The sequence below is a fragment of the Budorcas taxicolor genome, chromosome 11 (genome assembly GCF_023091745.1).
Source record: "Budorcas taxicolor isolate Tak-1 chromosome 11, Takin1.1, whole genome shotgun sequence".
In the NCBI taxonomy this organism is placed as follows: Eukaryota; Metazoa; Chordata; class Mammalia; order Artiodactyla; family Bovidae; genus Budorcas; species Budorcas taxicolor.
This window is the reverse complement of record NC_068920.1, coordinates 152,227,998-152,251,847: the sequence shown is the minus strand read 5'-3', so window position 1 is coordinate 152,251,847 and position 23,850 is coordinate 152,227,998. Positions and strand designations below refer to the sequence as shown.

The 23,850-nt window shown below is 43.5% G+C and overlaps 1 protein-coding gene across 1 annotated transcript in view; it reads left to right on the top strand.

The window, feature by feature from the left end:
- The window catches only part of TTLL11 (tubulin tyrosine ligase like 11), a 266,686-nt gene that overhangs the window by 60,690 nt on the left and 182,146 nt on the right, over positions 1-23,850 (top strand). The window contains exon 3 of the mRNA XM_052648686.1: positions 4,352-4,485. Within this exon, the coding sequence (XP_052504646.1) occupies positions 4,352-4,485 (134 nt within the window). The remainder of the gene's footprint in view (positions 1-4,351; positions 4,486-23,850) is intronic.

The window sequence follows — 23,850 nt, the reverse complement described above, 5'->3', positions numbered from 1 at the left end:
AGCCACTTTTCTATGGGCAATTTCCTTCAAGATATGTTATTACATCTTAACTGATGAATTAAGACTTTCACTAAAAATAATCTGATTTAGATAGGTCTTTGCTTTAAGAAAGCCCAGAACTGTCATTCTCGACTTCACAAACAACGGGTTTTGTTTTTTCTTTTGCTGAGTTGCCGGCTCTGGAATATATGACAGCACGTGGCAGGTGGCGCTTGAGAGCCCACCATGAGGAGGGGACTTTGTCAGAGAAGGAGGGGGCCCCAGGGAGGGATCTCTGGGGGTAGCCATCTGCTACTCTCTGGTCTGGGCTAGGGATATAAAGACAAGGAGAAACGCGTTTAAAGAGAGAAGTTCAATACGAGATAAGTGCTCTGCCAGAGGAAGCTTGGGGTGCTGTAAGAATAAGGAGCAAGGGCACGTGACCTGACCCAGATTTGCCTGGGGGGAAGGTGGGGCAAGAGATCCTGGAGAAGAGGATTGCAAGTGTGAACTGAGCCTTCAGGGCTGGATAGGCCTGACCCCCATGCTAGACAAGGGTGCAGAGGTGGTGCAGAGGTGTAGAGTGATTTGCACGTTGCTCGTGCAGTGAAGGGCAAGCGGCCCATGGTCGTTAGAAAGGGTCATGTGTGATGGGACAGTGGGGAGGTGAGAGGCAGGGACCAAGGTCACAGGGAGTCGCCGAGAAATTTCTAAGCTAGAGAGTGACACGGGCCGGCGTGCAGTTGGAAAGATATTCTAGAGGGGATGCACTGGAGGTGGGGGTGGCGGAGTGGGGGCGTGGAGAGGCTGAGAGAGGAAACAGCTAACAGGCTACTGTATTTTTCAGAATCTGAAAGTATTGTTTGCTGCTTGATGGTTATAATGTGTTTTTGCCAAGAATTATTGTTATAAACAATACTTTGATTGAGTAGTACTCCCAGCATAGCTCACATTATATTTTGTTTTTAACTTGAATTAACTAGGTCTGTGTAGACAGGCCGAAGGATCAGACTGTTACACTTCTGTGTAGCTCCAGTGGGCTGAGAGGCCCCCACCTCCTGCCTCCACTGCCTCAGGCTGTGAGACTGCAGTGAGGCAGACAGCAAAACCCAGGCTCAGAAGCAATGGCAGGAGGCAAGCTTTTGGGTGAGAAGCTCTAGCCTGAGTGAGGGGTATTTCCCACCCGGTAGGGGAACGGCCACAATAAGGACATCTCAGAACAGACCTTCCTGAGAAGCCCAGGTAGACAGTCAGCCTCAGGAGAACCTGTTAGGGGCAGGAGCCCAGCCCCTGGGCTCAAGCCACAGGAGGACTCCAGCCCTTGCAGCGGAGGCTTAGGGGCAACAAGGGAGGAGAAACATGGGAGATATTGGGCAAAGGCATCGCTGAGGCAGCCACTTAGGCACCAGGAGCCAAGAACTGGTGACCAACATTTGAGGACAAGCAATGGCACCTCAGAGAAATAGCTAAAATCTTCCTTATCTGGCCCTCCCTGGTGGTACAGTGGTTAAGAATCTGCCTGCCAATGCAGGGGACACAGGTTCTATCCCTGGTCCGGGAAGATCCCACATGCACCACAGCTCCTGAAGCCCGTGCACCTAGAACCCATGCTCCACAAGAGAAGTCACTGTAATGAGAAGCCCAGGGCCACAACCAAAGGTAGCCCCCACTTGCCACAACTAGAGAAAGCCTGTGAGCAGCAACAAAGACCCAGCGCAACCAAAATGAATGAATAAGTAAATTAATTAATTAAAAAATATCCTCCTTATCTAGCTGGAGTACAAAGGAAGGGTCCCAGTGTTAGCAAAGGGGAGCTGGTGGTGGGACCCAGAGCTTCTCCCTTAGGTCAGAATGGGTCCCAGAGCCTCGGGCAAGGGTCACAGGTAGGGGTCAGGTATCACAGCAGCCTAGAGAAGGGAGGCAGAGTCTGCAGCCAGGAGGGTCTGGCAATGACCTGCCTCTGTACAGGTTTACTCTGGGAACGTACGCTCTGGCCCAGCTAGAAACCCAGCTACTCTTGTCAGCATCTTCCTGGGCGATGGCACAGCCCACATCTGACTCTGAGCTGTGGCCCCAGGCAGGGCTAGCTAGCAGCTTCCTCCTGGGGCCTAGTAGGGGCTCAAAGATACTGTCCCGAAGCACTGGGTAGGAATGTAGCTTAGACAAAGGTGTCAGTGGTAAGTGGATTGAGGGGGGTCTGCACTGCTGTCTTCTGGAGACAGGCGTTCAGGCAGGGTTAGGGGTGAGCTGTCTAGCCTGTGGGTCAGAAGCATCTGCGAAGAGTAGCCATGGCTTGTCGGGATGGCTTCTTATGTTGGCTGTTGTTTGCAGAGAACTACCTGGAGGCAGACCCAAGTGTAAACTCAGAAAACGGATCTGTTAGCTGGCGTGGGGGATAAGCGATCCGCATGACAGAAGGAGCCATCGCGGATTTCAGATGAGTGTTTGTTCAATTTGCTGGACACCGATTTCCATAGAACTTCTCTGGAGCCTTTGAAGCACACTCCTGTACTCACAGCATTCCTATTTGTGTTGTGCGAGTCCTTCCACAGGCCGAGGGATTTCTGCAAGCAAACATTCCCTGCCGTCACAGGGCCATTAAAATGGGGAAACCCGCCCCAGCACTATTTGGCCCATCATGTATTTGCTGCAAGATGCTATATTATAGGGAGCTTCCCAGATGGGGAACCCACCTGCCAGTGCAGGAGACGTAAGAGACATGGGTTTGATCCCTGGGTCGGGAAGATCTGGTGGATCAGGGCACGGCAACCCACTCCAGTACTCTTGCCTGGAGAATCCCATGGACTGAGGAGCCTGGAGGGCTACAGTCCCCAGGGTCACAAAGAGTCAGACACAACTGAAATGACTTAGCACATATGCACACTGTATTACAGTCTGTTATGAAGGCTTTTAGTTTAATACTAAAACTAAAACTTGAAATTCAACTAAGCAGTCTCCAAAGAAGTTGGAATTTTGTGTACTTTGTGTTCAGCTCCCGTTTGTAACTCAAAACTTCTAATTTTGTGGGGGAATAAAAGGAAATAGCTCTAATTTTCTGAACTCATACCGATTTCTTAGAAGTTCCGAAAGTGTCCTCAGTGTTTTCTGTAATATCAGAGAATCCATGTTAGGGCACAGTTTATTAGTACCTTTAAATCTCCTTTATTTCTTACTTAATCCTTCCCTATCTCCTTCTAAACAAGAAGTAAGAACCTGACATCTTCAAGCTGTGATCTTTTAGATTTTTGTTGATCTTTTTAATATGCTGGGGGAAGCAAGAAGTAGCTTATTAAAACCTTCATCTCAAACATTCACCCTTGGCTTCTTGAACATGGGAGTTTAGAGAAACCTCATGCATTCTGACTTTGCCCATTGGAATGTGGTAATTTGGACAGGCCAAGCTGACGTGGAACTTTGTACTTTCTCGTAAAAATTACTTTGCTGGCAAATTTCAAGTCATTAATGGAATTGTGTAGCCTCTTCTGGGGTGAAGGCCATTTTTAGTGTCCTTTATTTATTTATTCTTTTTGAGCAGTGATATTTGCCTTAGGAAGTAAGCATGCTAAAGTTTAATTTTTACCTGTTTGCCTAAAATTTGCTAAGAAATATACTAAGTTCCTTTTCTTGTCAGCATTTCTAAAGATGTTACAAGGGAAAAAATCTACCAATCTTTTAAAATGTTTTATAAGTGAGACTTTTCAATTCCCTCTGGGCAAATTAATGAGATCTGATCAATGTCAGTGTCAGTACTTAAATAACTGAAGAACTCCTACGGTTTCCATTTTTTCCCCTTAAATTATACTGTAATATCCTCTCTGCTTCCTGTCCTGATTTCAAGGAGACAGATTTTCTGCTGAAAGGTGTATATATTTTTCTACTTTATGCCTTTAATACTCATGAAAGATTAAAACAAAGCAACTTAATTAAGCTTCTCATAATGTAGCCAGAGTCCACTAGATAATATTCTCCAGGGTATAAGATGGAAAGAATCCCAGAGGTATGTGTGGTGGACCAAAATTAAAGAGGATATTAAGTTTTAAGTGCAAGATATAAATTCTTCTCTTTATTCATTATCTAGGGGGCTGACAAAGAATGGAATAATAAACTAGGTGGAAACTCATTCTTTCAAATTGATGCTTCATTTTTACAAGGAGAAGAAAAAGATCTGTCTATTCCCTCAAGTTTTTCATTAATTTGGCAGGTCTTTCCAAACCATGAATCACCGCTGCGGAGAACTACTCATACCTTTTTTAAAAATCCCTTCTGAAAAAGTGAATGTGTCGGGTGGGTGGTTTTAAAAGTCCCCAGTAATGGCTGTTTTATAGCTAGTGGCCCACTGTTGTTGAAACCCCACAACTTCTCTTCTCCCCAGGCATGACGGAGATGGTGCGGAAAATTACACTGAGCAGAGCCGTGAGAATCATGCAGAATCTCTTTCCAGAGGAGTACAACTTCTACCCTCGCTCATGGATTCTGCCTGACGAGTTCCAGCTCTTTGTGGCTCAGGTAGGTAGTACCCCATCCCCATGACGTGTAAATTCTATGACAGCTGCAACTGGATCCTGGGTCACGTGTGCTGGGAACTGGGGCAAGGGGTCCCTAGGAAGCTGAGACTGGCCCGGGGGGTGTCTTAACAGGACATAGCAGATATTGCAGTGATCAGGGCAGCTGGCAGAGTTGAACAGATAGGATGACAGGTAAACTGAAGAAGTGGGTCCTGACACCAGGAGACAGGCCTGAGGATGGTTATCAGGAGCTAAATCATAGAGTCAGGGCATTTGAAGAGCCAGGAAGACATAGAGGAAGCAGGCGGCTGAGCCCACAAGTGCACTGGGGCTGTTTGGGTGAATCCCAAAGATGTGGTCTCCCCGGCGTCTCGCGGCGTGAAACATGGGAGGTCAGGCTTTGTTTCAAGGCCAGTGAGTAGGTCTGACCAATGGGGGAGGTGGGGGGGAACCTTTTAAGCTTCTTGCTTTAAACTTATTCCAGAATCAATTTTCCTGTGACCCATTCCATATCCAAACACTTAAAAAAAAAAACAACTTGAAATGGTAATTTTGAAAAAGCAACTTTCTCTGGAATGGTGGTTACATGGGTTTGTAGACATTTCTTAAAATTCTTCAAATTATTAACTTAAAATGGGAGCAATTGTTGTATGCAAATTACAGTTAATTAAAAAAATAAATTTTGGCTGGTCCCTATCCTTACCCCTCAATTTCCCACTTCTGTTGATCTGCTCAGACAATTGTCACTATGTGGAATACCTTTCTGTCCCATTTCTACAACTCATTATTTAAGTATTCTGCAAGGCTGAGTTTAAATGAGATACCAACTATGTCTTCAAAACCAGAGAAGTGAGAGGAGCATTGCTGTCATCCCCAGAAGTCCCTCTGTTTTCCAAAGTGGCTGGACCACTCTATACTCTCTCCAGCAGTGCGTGAATTCCATTTGTTCTGTGTCATTGCCAGTACTTGGTATAGTTAGTCTTTTGAATTTTATACACTCAGGTATAATTGTATAATTATATTAATACAATTGTATAATTGTATCTCTTTATGGTTTTAATTTACACCTCCCCAATGACTAGATATTGAGCATCTTTGTGCTGTGCTTTTGGGCCATGTGAATATCTTCCTTTGTTAGGTGTGTATTCAAACTTCTGCTCATTTTTTTAGCATTTTATTTTAAAGTTGTAGGTTCTTTCTATACAACTCTTTTGTATATGTATTGTGATGTGTATTAATATATTGTGAATATTTTCTCACACTTGGCTCTTCAGTCTTAACCTTGAATTTTCACTTTTTAATTCTGTCTTTGGAAGAGCAAATATTTTTAATTTTTAAAATTTATTTATTTTTAATTGGGGGATAATTACTTTACAATATTGTATTGGTTTCTGCCAAACATCAACATGAATCAACCATAGGTATACATATGTCCAGGCTTCCCAGGTGGCTCAGTGGAAAAGAATCCACCTGCCAGTGCAGGAGATGCAGGAGTTGTGGGTTCAGTCCCTGGGTGGAGAAGATCCCCTGGAGGAGGAAACGGCAACCCACTCCAGTATCATTGCCTGGAGAGTCGCATGGACTGGGGAGCCTGGCAGGCTGCAGTCCATGCGGTCACAAGGAGTCAGGCATGACTGAGCATGCGTGCAGCCGCACATGTCCCCTCCCTCGTGAACCTCCCTCCCAACTCCCACTCCATTCCGTCCCTCTAGGTTGTCACAGAGCACCGGATCTGAGCTCCTTGTTTTTAATTTTTATAACATTGAATGTATCAGTTCTTTTCTTTTATAGTTTGTGCTTCTTGCATGATGCCTAAGACACTCTTGCCTAACTAAAGGTTGTGAAAACTTTGTTTTGTTTTTTCTAGAAGCTTTATACTTTTAGTTTTACATTTATGCCTGTGACCCATTTCAAGTTAGTTTTTGTGTACAGCATGAGATTAAAATCGAAGCTTACTTTTCCCATATGTATATTCAGTTGCTTCATCATTCCCTGCTGAAAGGATTTTCATTTTCCACATTGAATTACCTTGGCATCTTTGTAATGTTATGACCTTCTCAATACAGTCTGTCAGCAGACACAGGATGTCAAGATGCCTTAATGCTGGTGATGTTAATTTTGATCACTTAGTTAAGGTAGTATCTACTAAGTTTCTCTCCTGTACAGATATGATTTTTCCATTGTAATCATTAATTATCTTGTGGGGAGATATTTTGAGGCTGTGCAGATAGCTTATTTGTCTCATACTTTAAAAAAAACAAAAGCCCTAATTAAGGTACAGTTAAACTGAAAATATTTAAAGTGTGCAGTTTGGTATGTTTTGATATATGTAAAAATGTGTAAAACCATCATCACAACCAAGATAATAAACATATCCATCACTCCAAACTGTTTTGTCATGTTCCATTGTAATCCTTTCGTTCTTCTCCTCCCTGCCCTCTACCTCCCATCGCCAGGCAACCGTGGATGTAATTTCAGTCAAGATTAGTTTGTACTTTCTAGAATTTTCTATAAATGGAATCATACAGATACTTTTCTGTATGTGTTTTGAGGGTGGGAGAGTCTGGCTTTTTTTTACTCAACCTAATTATTTAGAGATTCATCCTGTTGTAGTTTCATCAATAATTAATTCCTTATTAGTGAAAGTGAAAGTGTTAGGCCCTCAGTCATGTCTCACTCTTGCAACCCCATGAATGGTAGCCCTCCAGGCTCCTCTGTCCATGGAATTCTCCAGGCAAGAATACTGAAGTGGGTAACCATTCCCTTCTCCTGGAGATCTTCCTGACTCAGGGATCAAACCTGGCTCTCCTGCAATGCAGGCAGATTCTTTACCATCTGAGTCACCAGGGAAGCGCTCTTGTTAGTAAAGAGTATTCTAGTAAATGTATTTACCACAGTTTGTTTACACCTTCAATTGCTGCTGAATATTTTTATTGATTCCATGTTTTGGATGTTACAGAATGTTACAAATAAATATACTATGAACATTCCTGTATAAGTGTTTGTGTAGACATATGTTTTAATTTCTTTTGAATAAAAGGTTAGAAATAGAATGTCTGAATCACAGAATAGGTGTCCACTTAATTTTAAAGAAATTACCAATTGTTTTCCAAAAAAGGTTGTGCCATTTTGTATTCCCAACAGCAACGTATGATAATTCTAATTCTTCTACATCCTTGCAAACACTTGGTAATAGTCAGTCTTTTTAATTTCAGCCATCCTGACAGGTGTGCAGTGGTTTCTCATTAGTTTTAATTTGTATTTCCCTAATTATTAAGGATTCTGTGCATCTGTTCATGTGCTTATTTGTCATCCAAATGTATACTTTGATGAAATATCTATTCACATCTTTCACTCATTTTAAGAACTGAGTTATTTTTACTGTTGAATTTTGAAAGTTCTTTGTATATTTTGAACACATGTATTTATCAGCTATACCAATTACAAATATTTTCTCTCAGTTTGTACCTTGTCTTTTCATCCTTTTAATAGAATCTTTTGAAGAGCAAGTTCTAAAATCTGATGAATCTGTTGATTGACTTTTTCCTTTATGGATCATACTTTTGGTGTCGTGTAGCAGGAATCTTTACCTAACCCAAGTTCACAAGATATACTCTTACATTTGTGTCTACAAGTTTGTAGTTTTAAGTCTAGGTCTGTGATTTGTTTTGAGTTAGTTTTTTAACATGATGTGAGATGTAGATTCACTTTTTTTTAAAGATGATATCCAACAGCTTCAGAAACATTTGATGAGAATAATAACCTTTCCCCCCAGTGCTTTTGCACTTACATTGAAAATAGTTGCTCAAGTATGTGTGGGTATATTCCTGAATTCTCTATTCTATTCTGATAATATGCATGTCAATCTTTAAGCCAATACCTCACTGTCAAACAAAGATGTTGCTAAAAAGAAAAAATAAAACTACAGACCAATATTCCTCATGAATATAGATTCGGACATACCAAATGAAATTTCAGTAAGTCAAAGTCAGTCATATATAAAAAGGATAATATGTCACCACGAAGTAGAATTTGCCTTAGGAATATATGCTTTGTTTAACATTTTAAAATCAATTTCTTTAACAGACATAAGCTATTTTCTACTCTTGAATAAGCATTGACAGTTTGTATCTTTCAAGGAATTTGTCCTTTTTTTTTGTTTTCACTTTTATTGTCATAAAGTCCTCATAATGTTACCTTTTATCCTTTTACTATCTGCAGAAGTTTTACTGATGTCACTTCTAATTCCTAACATTTGTAATCTATGTTCTTTCTTTTTCCTCATCAGTGTGGGTAGAAATTTATCAGTTTTATTTACTTCCTTTGTTAGCTTTGTAGTTTTAATTCTTTTGGTTTTTTATTTTTTGGTGGTTCCTTTAGGATTTATGGTATGTATCTTTAACTTATGACAATCTATTTTTTAAATGCTACTATGTCATTTTACTTATAGTATGAGAATATTATAATACTATACTCCCATCTTTCCATTCCTGGCTTTTATGCTTTAATGTCATACATTTTACTTTTATACATATATTATAGACCCAACAATACATTATTATTATTTTTGTTTAAACAATCTATTGTATTTTAAAGAGATTTAAATAACAACAAGAAAAAAATCATATATGTACCCATATGGTTACCATTTCCAGTGGTTTTTATTCCTTTATGTTCAGTTCAGTTCATTTCAGGCGCTCAGTCATGTCCAACTCTTTGTGACCCCATGGACTGCAGCACGCCAGGCCTCCCTGTCCATTGCCAACTCCTGGAGTTTACTTAAATTCATGTCCATTGAGTTGGTGATGCTACCCAACCATTTCATCCTCTGTCATCCCCTTCTCCTCCTGCCTTCAATTTTTCCCAGCATCAGGGTCTGTTCAAATGAGTCAGTTCTTGGCATCAGGTGGCCAAAGTACTGGAGTTTATAGATTCACATTTCTGTTTGTATAATTTTTCTTTAGTCTAAAGAGTTTCCCTTAGTACTTTTTGTGTTAAGGAATCTTTTGGTGATGAATCCTTACAATGTTTGTGTTTGTTAAAGTTTATTTTGCTTTTGACTTTGAAAGATATTTTCTCTAGGTATAGAATTCTTGGTTGACATTTTTTTCTTTCAGTGCTTTTAATATATTACTCCTCTGTCTTCTTGCTTGTATTGCTTCTGACAAGAAATCTTTTTTCATTTTTATCTTTGATCTTCTTTATATAATGTGTCCTTTTTCTCCTGTTTTCATTGGTTTTTCTCTGCATTATGACTCATATTTCCTTGCTTCTTTTTGTGCCTGATAACTTTTAGCTGGATGCCAGATGTGGTGAATCTTACCTTATTGGGATGTTGAATACTTTTGTATTCTCATAAATATTCTTGAACTTTGTTGTGGGATCCAATTAAGTTACATGGAAATAGGTTTGGAGTCTTGTTTTCAAAGTCTGCTAGGCAGGACTGGAGTAGTGCTCCATCTCAGGCTAGTTATCCCTCTCCACTGAGGCAAGAATCCTATGTGGACTCCACGCAGTACTCTGTGCATCATGGCGTTTTCCAGTCTGGTCGGTAAAAACAGACACTACTGCAGGTTCTGTGTGGTTTCAGGCACTGTTGCCTCGAATCCTCTTTTGTTGGCCTCAGGTGGTCTCCACTCTTGCATGTGCTGATCTGTACTCAGCTAAATATATAAGGGAGACCCTCGGTGGACACCCAGGTCTCGGTGGATCTCTCTTTGTGCAGAAGTCTCTCCAGTACTCTTCCCTAAGAACTCTGGCTGCCCTAATTTCCCTGACTCATAGTTTCATTTCCTCAACTCAGATTGTCCACTGGAGTTCTCTCTCTCTCTGTGCTACAGCTCAGAATCTCTCACAAGATGATAAACAGAGACAATCACATCGTTTGATCCCCGTCTCTCAGAAATCACTCTTCTTTGTTGCTTGGTGTCCCAGTGCCTTGAAAATCATTGTTTAATGTATTTTCTCCATTTTTTGGGTTGTTTCAGGTGGGAGAAGCTAAAGGTACTTAGAAGAGGATTGTTCTGTAATATAAAGGAGGATTTCTTTGTCTTCTAAAATAGCACAGATTTAGAACCTGCTGATTCAGGGTCTGGCACAAGCAGAGTAGGACTATAACTACCGCCCCCCGCTCCTCCATTGCTGTTTACTGGAAAGCCCTGGCCCCGTGGTCACTTATTCCTTACACGGTCCCAGGCAAGTCCCTCCTCTTTTCAGTCCCATTTCTCCATCTGCTGCTGTGTGGGGAAGTGCCTCTATAACTTCAGAATGATGATGGCATTCAATGAATATTTGATGATGAAATGCTTTTTTGGTTGCAAACGTGATAAAACTCCTGACATTCTTATTTTAATATCTCATTTGTTTTAACACAAAGCAAATGTATTCATATTAAGAATTCAAATAATATAAGATATATAAATTAAAAGTGGGAAAATGTCCCTACCCTCAGAAATTACTGGACATGTAGTGTGTAACCTTCCAGCTTTTCCTGTGTATAAACATACACTGTAACATGCACAGCCTTGTTTCTTTAACACATGCGATTATTCTCTTCTCTAGCCCGCCTTTGCCCCACTGGATGTGTTTGAGCCATCTCCCCATGTCACTACCACATAATATTCCATTGTACGAATGCACCCTATCTTTTAAAAGCATTCCCCTGTTGATGAATGTGATGTAGTTCTCATATTTTTTGGTTCAACCTGAGGGGAACACACTCCTACAGGTATTTTTATACACCTGCACCAGCATTTCCTTCAAATAGAAATCTCAAAATGGTATTGCTGCATTAAAGGGTATGTGCACTTACATTTGGGGCTTCCCAAGTGGCTCGATGGTCAAGGACCCGCCTACTAATGCAGGAGACCTATGTTCAATCCCTTGGTCAGGAAGATCCCCTGGAGGAGGGCATGGCAACTCACTCAGTATTCTTGCCTGGAGAATCCCATGGACAGAGGAGCCTGGCAGGCTACAATCTATAGGGTCACAGAGAGTCGGACATGACTGAAGTGACTTAGCACGCATGCATGCACACTTAAATTTATGACATGTAGGGTCAAACGTGAGGCTTCATTAACTGCACACTTAATTGTGAGGCTACACAGTGTCTTCCCAGTGCCTAGGAAGTGAGTCCTGAGAGGTGTGAGTGTGTATGGGGGGTTGCTGTGGAATTCCTGCCAACAACAGGAAGAGGTATGAGTAGTTGTAAAGCCTTCTAAAACCTGGCAATTTGTGGGTATTTTATTTCTCACACTAATTAGGATTAAATTAACTTTGTTCAAGAGAGGGGAGAGATCCACACCTCCCCCTGCCCAGCCCCACCCTGCAATCCGTTTGCAAAACCGGTACCCAAATACCATCAGCAGGCGGCACTAGGCAGAAGAAAGTAGGATTCTCAGTGGAAATTTTTGGGAAGTCTAGAGGAGGATGCTGGCTTTCTTTCCAATTTGCGCAGATGGCCAATAAAAAAAAAAAATCCTTGGAGTTTATTTTGCATATGGTCTTCCATCTGGGTATTTGAGAAAAGTACAGTTTTGTTATCACAACAGCATTTATTATGGCAAAGGAGTTTGCATTTCGTCGCAGAAGAATTTTTCAGCAAATCAAGCCCCCAAACCTGTCCAATAATGTTTTGCAGTTTCTTGGAGGGAGCCAGAGAATATAGGGTCCTTCCATTTTCCTCTCTGGCTCCATCCTCAGTTAGCTTTTATTGATTCAGCTCCTTGAGGCTGAATCAAATGCATTCTTTGCAAAAAAAATCCCCCCAGAGAACAATGTTCTCTGCTGGGTTTAGGAACTCTGAAAATGTGGAGTTGTAAGTGGGTCAGAGTCAAGGCGGAAAGAAAACCTGTGATGTGGAGCTGATATTCCTTGTCCTGATTCCACGCTTATCAAAGAACCTGCTGGTGAGCTGATGACTTGAATCATTTCCCTTCATACACACGAGATGCTGATATGGCTGACTTTGGGCGACCTGATGGTTTGCCCAGAGGATGAAGCTTGAACTCCTGCACCTGCCATGTAGAGCCCCTCCCACCTCTGCAGCCTTAGCTCGCACCATTTCTGACCTCTTCCCTGGTCTCCTTCCATATTCGACTTTAAAACAAAAATGACTTATTTATTTTTGGCTGCGCTGGGTCTTTGTTGCTGCACGCAGGCTTTCTCTAGATGCGGCGAGCAGGGGCTGCTCTCTAGCTGTGGTGTGTGGGCTTCGCATTGAGGTGGCTTTTCCTGTTGCAGAGCTCCGGCTGTAGGACAGGCTGGCTTAAGTAGTTGTGCACCGGCTTAATTGCCCTGCAGCATGTCCTGGACCAGGTGTGGAACCTGTGTTTCCTGCATTGGCAGGCAGATTCTTAACCACTGGACCATCAGGGAAGTCCCATATTCAACTTTCATAGGCCCTTAGCAGCACCGTAGCCTCTGCTTCCTCTGTTCTCCCTGCGCCTGGAACACTTGCTCCCACCTCCAAGGCTGCCTTCTTTCACCTCACATGTTTTGCCAATTCTTCAGACCGCTGCTCATCTTTTACCTTCTCTATAAAGCCTACTCTGTGCCCCCCACAGCTGTGGGTATACTTTTGTTTTCCTCCTTTTTACGGTCCTTACGCCTGTCACACTGCTAAGTGACCACCCGTCTAATTATCTTTCTCTCCTGCTCTAAGGACCGCAAGAGCAGTGAGTAACTGGATTCATCTTATTTACCTTTGTGTGCCTGTTGCCTATCCCAGGGCCTGCACACAGCTGGAACTCAAGTATATTTGCTAAATTGAACTGCAGATTAATGTGCAGACACTCTGGTTTAAAAGTTTCGTCTCTCGTGACTTTAGTCATCAAAAGTTAGCTTCTCTGCAGCCAAGGGTATCAGCATGACCCAGCCTGTCAGCTTCACAGCTTCGCAGGCCTGACTTGAGCCGTGAAGAACTCACCAAAGTGATGCTAGCCAGTGAGGGCTTCGGGTGGTCAGTGATGCCCCTGTGATGTCCCAACCCCCACCCACATCCAGAGGTCTCATGCATCCTCAGCAATCTTGAGAGCTGACACGGAGGCCAGAATGCCTTCTGCTGGTGCAGCATGGCATCCTGGGAGGCTGAAGCAGTGGCCCAGGGTCGTGTGTAACTAGTGAAAGATGAGAGATGGAAGCCAGGGGACTCCAGCTGTCAGAAGAAGGCAGATGATTCAGGGCTGCTGGCAGAGACTCTGTAGGAGCCTTGTCTTCACCTCCCCATCTGCTTCAAGTTTTATTTTCTTTGTTGCCCAGAATAGAACTTCACCTCCTGCTTAGATCTGTCCTGCTGTTCTTGTGCCCCCTCACTTAACAGCTCAATTTGTTTATTGGAGAAATGGTATCATCCGAAACTCAAGATGCTGCCCCTATCTGGACCTACATCCTTAGGTCGTGCTTACCACAAAGTCCTTGTGAATAGCCCAGGAGAAAACTGGCATCTGTGCAGGGCTTTGCTGTTTGCCAAGGGCCTTTTATAGACTTGATATTTTTTCCTCCTCACTCAATTTGGGGAGGTATCACTACCTCCGATTTGCAGATGAGAAAATAGAGATTCAGAGTTGAAGGTACTTGCCCATGGTTGTACCATGACTCTATAACTGTTAGTCCCCTCAGATCTCTGACTTGGTTTAGTTCAAACATTTCCTGAGACCAGCTAGGTATGCTGGGGATACAAAACAAGTTAGATGTATCCTTGCCTTTGTGATTTCTGATATAGAAGGGTGATCACTCAGTCATTCATTCAGGCATTTTTTGGGGTCTAGATCTCATTTTCTTTCCACTGCATCGTGTTCTTATTCATCATTTTATTTATGAGGGAGCTGAAAATCAGAGGGCTAAGTAACTTGCTCAGAGTCACATGGCTTACAGGTATGTGTAGCCATGACTGAGACCTATGTCTTCTGACTGTCCCAATTTCCTTTAATGAACAAATATATGCTGATTCTCGTTTGTGGGTCCAGCACTGGTGGACTGGAGAGTCAAAGCTGAAAGTTGAGGGTCTCTGTTTAAAAGGGAGGGTTCTGCTTAACAGAGGAGATAGATGGTCCAAGCTGATAAAGACTGTGATGGAATTAAGTGCAAGGTGTTATGGAAACCAGAGTAACATGTAGTGGGAAAGATGGGGAAATGGAGGACATCAGGAAATGCTTCTATGTGATCCCTTAATGTGGGATGAAATGCTGGACCAGAGTCAGGACACCTGGGGCTCAATTCCTGGCTCCTCTCTTTATTTTTCTTCCCCCCTCCAGCTTTATTGAGATGTAATTGACATAGAACATTGTGTAAGTTTAAGATGTACGACACGATGATTTGGTCCACATATATATTGTGAAATGATGGCCACAATAAGGTTAGTTAGCATATCCGTCACCTCCCATAATTACAGTTTTTTTTGTGGTGAGAATATTTAACATCTACTCTCCTAGCAATTTTCGGGTACATAAGTAGTTAACATAGTCACCACTCTGTACATTCGCTCCCCAGAACTTACTCATCTTATAACTGGAAGTTTGCACCTTTTGACCAACATCTGCCCATTTTCCTCATCCCCCAGCCCCTGGCAACCATTATTTTACTCTCTGTTTCTGTTAATTTGACTTTTTAAAATATTCCACATTTAAGTGACATCATCCAATATTTGTCTTTCTCACTATCTAAAGGAAATAACACAATATTTGTATTATCTCACTTAGCATAATGCCCTCAAGATCCATCCAGGTTGTTGCAAATAGAAGGATTTCCTTCTTTTTTCTGGATGAACAATATTCTTCTATGTGTTTGGGGGGGGGTGTGTGTATACGTACAAAACTCTAACAAGGATACATAGCTATACCTATGTATCAGATTTTCTTTATCTGTTCACTCAATGAGTGACATTTAAGGCTGTTTTCATGTGTTGGTTACTGTGAATAGTGTTATAGTGAGCATGGTGATGCATGCAACCTTTTGAGATACTGATTCTAATTCATTCAGATATATACTCAGGAGTGGGATAGCTGAATCATATGATAGTTCTTTTTAAAAATTTTTTGAGGAACCTCTATACTATTTTCCATAGTGACTATCAACTTACATTGTCACCTGGAGGTGTGAGGTGGCCTCTCATTGTGGTTTCGATTTGTATTTCCTTGATGATTAGCTGAGCAGCTTCTCATATTCCTCTTGGCCACATGTATATCATTTGTTTGGAAAAATGTCTGTTCAAGTCCTCTGTCCATTTTAAAATTGGATTATTTGGGTTTTTTGTTTGTTTGTTTTGCTACTGAGTTCTATGAGTTCCTTATGTAATTTGGATATTCATCACTCATCCGATATATGGTATGCAAATGTTTTCTCCCATTTCCTAGGCTGCCTTTTCATTTTATTATCATTATTATATATATATTTTTGCTGTGCAGAAGCTTTTTAGTTTGCTATATTTCCACTTGTTGATTTTTGCTTCTGTTACTTGTGCCTTTGGTGTCATATCCTGGTGCCACCCCTTAACTGGTTCTGGGAATCTGGCCAAATCATCTGTCTCCTCATCCCCGAGGCTTCTGTGCTTCCTCTGCAAGAGGAGATGGTTGTACAGCATCTCTGGGTCCCTTCCAGTTTGAATCTTCTTTGATTCAGTGAGTATGGCTTTTCTGGACATCCATGAAACTCCCCGCTGGAGTTAACATTCTGCACAAATTTTTGCTGCCCGGGTTTCAGTCGGCCTTATGTAGTCAATCATCTTCTTGCTAAAGCTGGCTCACTGTAGCCTGGGGTGTGAAGTGCAGCTGATGAATGCTTCTGGACCTGCCCTTCAAGGCTGGCTGGGCCCCGCCCCGGGCCCTCTGGGCAGTGACAGTCCCCTTATCTGCACCCGCCCCCTCCGAGGAGAGTGACTGAAGCCATGTCTGCACCTTCCTTCCAGAGTCGTCCTGTGGTCTGGGCAAATATTGGCTAAGCCAAGACATCCTTCCTGTTGGTTCCCTCCAATGCCCATTCAGAAGGATTCACACCCGCCCAGGCTCTCGCCCCTCGTGGGTATTTCTTTGGCTGGGGATTCCCTTCTTAAGCTCGTCTACTTGACAAATTCTTACTGAGTTTCCCTGTGTCAGAGGTGATGTCAACAAACCTATGAAGACTTTTTCTGCTAAATCCTTTCCCCCTCCCTGCCCCCTCCCCTGCCGCCCTGACCCAGGGACCGTTCCTCTGAGCCTCAATTCTACCTCAGTGATGAGACCCCAAACTCAGCGTTTTCTTTCAGTGTTCCTGGTTGAGAATGAGGCAAAGGCTTGGGGTCAGTATGGAACTAGGTTAAAACTCTTCTGTCATCACTTTCTCCATATGTACCTTGGGTAAGTGAGTCCCTCTGAGCCTCGGTTTCCTTGCCTCGGTAGGCCAGAGGAATGCTATGAGAACCTTGTACCCCTCGGTGAATGGATCTCGACTTATCTGCTGCCCTGTTAGACTAGGGACCCCGGGGAGCTGGAACCTGGTTACGTTCATCTCCATCTCCCCCAAATCCAGCACAAAGGGGACCTGCAGGCATTTGAAATGAAGGAATGCTGAAAAAGGTTTTGCAGTCTTCAGACAGAAATTTAAGCTGGAACCAGGAATGCTTAGTTAGATAAAGCATTCTGGGTGTTTCTGGCTTATGGGAACTGTGGAAATGGACTTATTTTAATTTTTAATGAAAAATCTAGTCTTGAGACTAATTATCTCATTATTCAATGATAGATCATTTAGGCGAGGAAAAGAGCTAAGATTTCTCTTTGACAGAATGGCATCCCAGCTTGGCTTAACTTCCTTTTTCCCTTTAGCTTCCCCACCACCCTTCCCCTTCCCAAGACAGCCCTGCGCATTAATACTGTTTAAGAGTAGAAGCTCTATTGCTTAATTTTCTAAACTTCAATCGGGCCCCCAGTGCATGTAGCGTTTTAAATCACAGCTGTTATAATCTTGCTGCTTTGCAATACTGATCCGTTATGTGGAGTTTTGCAATGCATATGATCATTAGTGTGCCATTGCCTTAATGTGTTTCCCCCCGCCCCCGCTCTAATGGCAAGCTTTACAGAAAAAAAGAAAAGTGAAAGAGGTAAACATTTTTCTGGGAGTCTATTTTAAAGGTCAAGAAAACCCTGCTTCCCAAAGCGAGTAAAAGGTCATCTCTCACCCTTCAATTTCTGTCCTTTCATTTCTTTCTGCAGAAGTTCTGGGTGATGTCCCCTTCATCACTTGAGTTGAGATGTCTCATTTTCTACAAGAAAGTGGTGGAGTCAGTCTTGACTTCAGAGCCTGTTTCAAAGGGAAATTATGAAAATTGCTCTTGCCTGTACCTTCTTCCCTCATCGCCAAAGAAATGAAAAAGAAAAAACTCCCTCCTGCTCTTTCGCTCCACTTCCTTTCTGTATAATTGCTTCTTGGAGGAGTCCTGATGAAAGGAGAGGCAAAGGAGAGATTCGCATTTAGAAAGGGGCTGTAATCGAATTCTCTGGCCTCATTAATAAAACCACTCTCTTGTCCTTTCCTGTCACCCAAACGTGCCCCCCTGCTTCCCCCCTCCTTCTGAAATTACCCCCCTACACTTTCTAGAAGCATCAGAAGACTAAGATACAAGCATTTCTTTGGCTGAGATGGATCTAACTAACAACACTGTTTCTCTATCCTCTTGGACCTAAAGGCACCTTTCTATTTTTGTTTAATGTCTTATTTTGATGAATTTCAGGCTTGCTGGAAAATTGTAAGAACGATACAAAGAATTTTCATACATCCTTCACTCGACCCCAAATGTTAACATTTTTCCACATTTACGTTCCCTTTCTCTCCCTCTCCTCTTTGAGAAGAAGTTGCATATCATGTCCCTTTATCCCTAGACTCTTGTACGTGACTTTCCTCAGTAAAAGAGTGTTTTCTTACATGACCACAGTGTAATTGTCAACGTTGTGAAATGAGTATGAAACCGAGACTACCAGGTAGTCTAACCGCATCCAGAATTTATGCGGGTTTGGACCATCGTCCCACCATCTGGTGTGTGGCACCAGGAAGTCCCTCATCACACGTTTCATCTCTTTGTCGTATCTGGTTGGCCTCCCGCAAGCTGGAAGGGCTTCTTTGTCTCTCTGTGCATTTCATGACATGGGCATTTTTGACGAGTGCAGGTTAGTTACTGAGCAGGCTGCCCCTCCGTCTGGGTTTGTCTGGGGCTTCCTCATGGTTACAGGGGACATCCGTGTTCAGCAGGGCCAGTGCAGAAGCAGTGCTGTGTTTTTCTCAGGGGTCTCATCTCTGGGGGTGCATGGTGTCAGCGTGTCTTATTACTGGTGATGTTAACTTCAATTGTTTGGTTAAGGCAGTGTCTGCCAGATTTCCACTGAAAATGTACTCTTCTCTCTCTTTCTAATCTAATACTATGCTATTACTCCTCAAACTTTCACATCTACTTGTAACCTCTATTAATGATCCTTGCTTGAATCAGTTATTGTGATGGTTGGCAGACGGTGATTATCTAATTCCATCATTCCTCCAACACTTGTTAGTGGAGTTTCTACTGTAGGGAAGAACTTGACCTTCTCATTTATTTAACTACGTATGCAGCCTATTGGAGAAGGCAATGGCACCCCACTCCAGTACTCTCGCCTGGAAAACCCCATGAACAGAGGAGCCTGGTAGGCTGCAGTCCGTGGGGTTGCTAAAAGGCAGACAGACACAACTGAGCGACTTCACTTTCACTTTTCACTTTCATGCACTGGAGAAGGAAATGGCAACCCACTCCAGTGTTCTTGCCTGGAGAATCCCAGGGACGGGGGAGCCTGGTGGTCTGCCGTCTATGGGGTCGCACAGAGTTGGACACGATTGAAGCGACTTAGCAGCAGCAGCAGCAGCCTATTAGTGTGGACTTGTGGAATCTTATTTTATTGAATGGATTGCAATCCTTTACTATTGTTATTTATTTCAATGTTCAAATTATCCAAGATTTGGCCAGTGGACTCCTGTGTCCTTTCAGCAGTCCCCGTGACTCTCTCTCTCTTTTTTTGGGGAGGGGGTTGTGCTGGGTCACCAGTCACCGTGACTCTTTCTCTCTCTGTTTTTTGGGGGGGTTGTGCTGGGTCAGCATCCCCATGACTCTCTCTCTCTTTTTTGGGGGGGTTGTGCTGGGTCAGCAGTCCCCATGACTCTCTCTTTTTTGGGGGGGTTGTGCTGGGTCAGCATCCCCATGACTCTCTCTCTCTTTTTTGGGGGGGTTGTGCTGGGTCAGCAGTCCCCATGACTCTCTCTTTTTTGGGAGGGGGTTGTGCTGGGTCTTATTGCAGCACGTGAGCTTCTCGAGTTGCAGCGCACAGGCTTAGTTGCCCTCGAGCATGTTGAGTCTTAGTTCCCCGTCCAGGGATTGAACCTGCATCCCCTGCATTGGAAGGTGGGTTCTTTACCACTGCCCCACCAGGGAAGTGTCCCTCCCTGTGACTCTTTTGAACACTCTTTTACTTTTGCCCCAAAAAGATGCTTCAGGCTTTTCTTCTGTTTCCCCCACAGCAGGCTTGAAATCATCCAGATCTCTAAGGAGCCAGCCCTAGTTTCTTCTGGTGGGTGCTAAGTGTGCTTGCTGCTACAGCGTTGTTATTCCAACACCCTTTTCCTTTTATAAAAAATATTTTGTGACATCCCCTTGACTATCCTGAAATGAAATACAATCAACCTACGCATATAGAAAAAAACAATCAAACTCCCCCTAAATAATTCTCTAAAACAGAAAATAAGGAAAAGTTCTATATGTCATACATTTTAATGAGTAAATACTTTGGCACTGTTACACTCAACGACATAAGGAAGTGATCAGATGCTTGGTTCTACCTGTAATGAATACATTTGGGTATAAGAAAATAAGACAATTTGATTAAACATAACTGCTCTCTCCCCTGTTCTCCCTCTGTGTATGTATGTATGTGTATATATATATATCTCAGTTCAGTTCAGTCACTCAGTCGTGTCTGACTCTTTGCAAACCCATGGACTTATATATATATATATATACAGTGGTAAAGAATCCACCTGCCAATGCAGGAGACACAGGACACTTGGGTTTGATTCCTGAGTCAGGAAGATCCCCTGGAGTAGGAAATGGCAACACACCCCAGTGTTTCCAGTATTCTTGCCTGGAGAATCCCACCGACAGAGAAGCCTGGTGGGCTACAATCCATAGGGTCACAGAGTCCAAGCACACAAACATGCATATATATATTTGAGATTTCCTAATTTTTGACATTTCAAGCTATTTTTCATAAGGAATCACTGCACATTGTATGGGTGACTCAGATACCATAAGCCACGAAGTCATCAGTAAATAATGAACAACTCTTGACAAAATACCAGGAAAAAAAAAAAAAGAGGGCAAAGTATAATTTTCCCTCTGTTTACATGAATGTTGCCTCCCTGGAAAATTCTGATGCTCCATTTAAATTGTGTGGAAAATTCTTTGGGTTTGATGTGACCTGGAGCTGGGGTCTCAGCTCTCTTCATGTCCATTGCAAATAGATCTTTCTCTTCCCAACTGCCCCGTGCACTGTGGTGGGCCTGCCCCTGCCCACCGAATGCCAGCAACACTCTGCACTCACTGTGGTAGGCAAACACGCTCCTGGAAATTCCCCAAACCCTCCCTAGGTGGCAGCACCAGCCTCATTTAGAACCATGGGTCCATCTCGAGGGAACAGAAACACTTTCATCCCTCTTCCTTCAAACACAAATCCTGCTATATTGCTTGAAGGTGTTTAATTTTTTGAACAGTTTCCAGAATTACGTCTACATTACAGCTTCCCTGATTCCCACCTTGAAATGAGGATGACCCTGATAGGATCCTCTGCCTGGGTAGGGAAGTGGCCTCAGCTCACTGCCTCCGGCGTTCAAAGCCAGAATGCAGGAGGGTGTCGGTGGGAGGAAGGAGCGTCTGTGCCCTCTCAGGGCACAGCCCCATCCTGCTGGCAGTCTCATCATAACCCTTGCTCATCAGAGTGTGGAGGGAGAATGCTGGTAGCCCTAAGCAGACAGAGACCTCCGTTGCACAGATGAGGAAACTGAGGCCTGGAGAGGGAAGGTGCCTTGGCCAAGTCACACCGCACATCAGAGATACTGATTAGGCCTAGAGCTGAAGAAGCTGGTACCAAAGAACCATAGGGATCGGACAGGACCTGAGGGAACTTTCCCACTGCAACCTTCTGGGTGAATCCCCTCTGTGCCTGGATAGGTTATCATCTTCAGAAATGGGCAGTTTGATATTTTTCTAGGTGGTTCATGCCACCTTGTGACTGTTCTAGGTTTTAAAACATTCCTAAATTTAGACCTTTTCTTTTTAATAAGTACTAAAGCCATGAAATTAAAAGACACTCCTTGGAAGGAAAGTTATGACCAACCTAGACAGCATATTCAAAAGCAGAGACATTATTTTGCCAACAGAGGTCCGTCTAGTCAAGGCTATGGTTTTTCCAGTGGTCATGTATGGATGTGAGAGTTGGACTGTGAAGAAGGCTGAGCGCCGAAGAATTGGTGCGTTTTAACTGCGGTGTTGGAGAAGACTCTTGAGAGTCCCATGGACTGCAAGGAGATCCAACCAGTCCATTCTAAAGGAGATCAGTCCTGGGTGTTCTTTGGAAGGAATGATGCTAAAGCTCTCCAGTACTTTGGCCACCTCATGCGAAGAGTTGACTCATTGGAAAAGTCTCTGATGCTGGGAGGGATTGGGGGCAGGAGGAGAAGGGGACGACAGAGGATGAGATGGCTGGATGGCATCACTGACTCAATGGACGAGGGTTTGGGTGAACTCCGGGAGTTGGTGATGAACAGGGAGGCCTGGCGTGCCGCGATTCATGGGGTCGCAAAGAGTCGGACACTGAGCGACTGAACTGAACTGAATGGAAAGGATTATTTCCAATTTTATGTTGTTCTGGTTCTGGAGCGTCTTTCTTTCTGTGGCTGCGTCAGGCCTTAGTCGCAGCATGCAGGACCTTTGTCGGGACACACAGACTCAGTAGTTGTGGTGCACGGGCTTCGTTGCCCCGTGGCAGGTGGGATCTTCCAGGATCAGGGATCAAACTCATGTCCCCTGCGTCAGAAGGTGGATTCTTAACCCCTGGACCACCAGCGAAGTCTCGTGAGTTGAGGCTTTTCTACCTCCCTGCCCCCACTGGATACAGTTGGCCCCTCGTGGTCCCATGGAACAGGCATGTTCCCTATAGACCCTATGACAGCCTTTCTGAAATTTCAGAATGGTGCCCATGTCTGCTGAGCTCTCGGCCTCTGGCCTTGTACTCAGCACTGAGATGATTGTGGTGAACATACTGGACGCAGTTCTCGCCCTCACGTCACTTTTAGCGTAGTAGGAAGGCAGGGATAGTACACAAGTCGGGACGGATGGACTGAGGCTGAATACCCCCGCTCCCCTCTCCAAAGTGGCCTAGTGGAAGAGCTTGCGTTCTGAAGCCGGCCACACCTGCAGTGATGCCGTTCACAGCTACACATGTGGCCTTGAATTATTTCCATGAAATTCAGGCAATGACTGCCCTGGGGCTATTGGTCGATGAATATGAGATAGAGGGCTAAATAAGAATGCCACGGAGCACCAGGCAGGAGATGCTCAAGAGATGGTCACTTCTTTCTCTTATTCTTTCCTTTCCCACTGTGTAACATGCTTGAAGTAACTTCTAGATCTTTAGACAGGGCTTAACGCTTGGAATAAAATGATTTATCAGAGTAAAGCCACTCAGATTTATCTCTGCGGCTCCTGACCTTTGTTAGATAACCGTGGGATACTTCCAGAATGATACAGGCAAAACGCAGACCAAGAGATGATGCCTATTTGGATTCAAGTCGAAGGCAAAAAAGTAGATGGACTCTCAGATTAACTGTTGTACGTTTAATGTTGTAATACATGTTGACTCCTGTCACCCTCGATTAACGTCACCATATCACCATATCTCATACATTGGAATTATAGTCGGGGGACTTCCCTGGTGGTCCAGTGGCTAAGACTCCACACTTCCAATGCAGGAGACCGGGTTTCCATCCCTGGTCAGGGAACTAGATCCCACATGCCACAGCTAGGACCTCGTACAGCCAAATGAAAAAAATTACAGTCAGTCCACATTATTAACCTGAATATATGTGAGCTCCTCCGGTGTTCTCCAAGTACGCTATAATTTTTAAAGAGTTCCCTGGTCACTGGAGTCTGGGAAATCCTGGACCAGAGAGGTTTATTCTAACCCCCACTTGATGGGTGAAGATGTTTATGCTCCAGTGTTGGAAACCCTACTATTTCTTAGACGTAAGTCTCTGGGCTATTTAGTTTATGGGCTTGTATCCTGAGATCCTGAAAAGCTGTTGTGTTGAGGTTGCAGGGTAGCTGTCC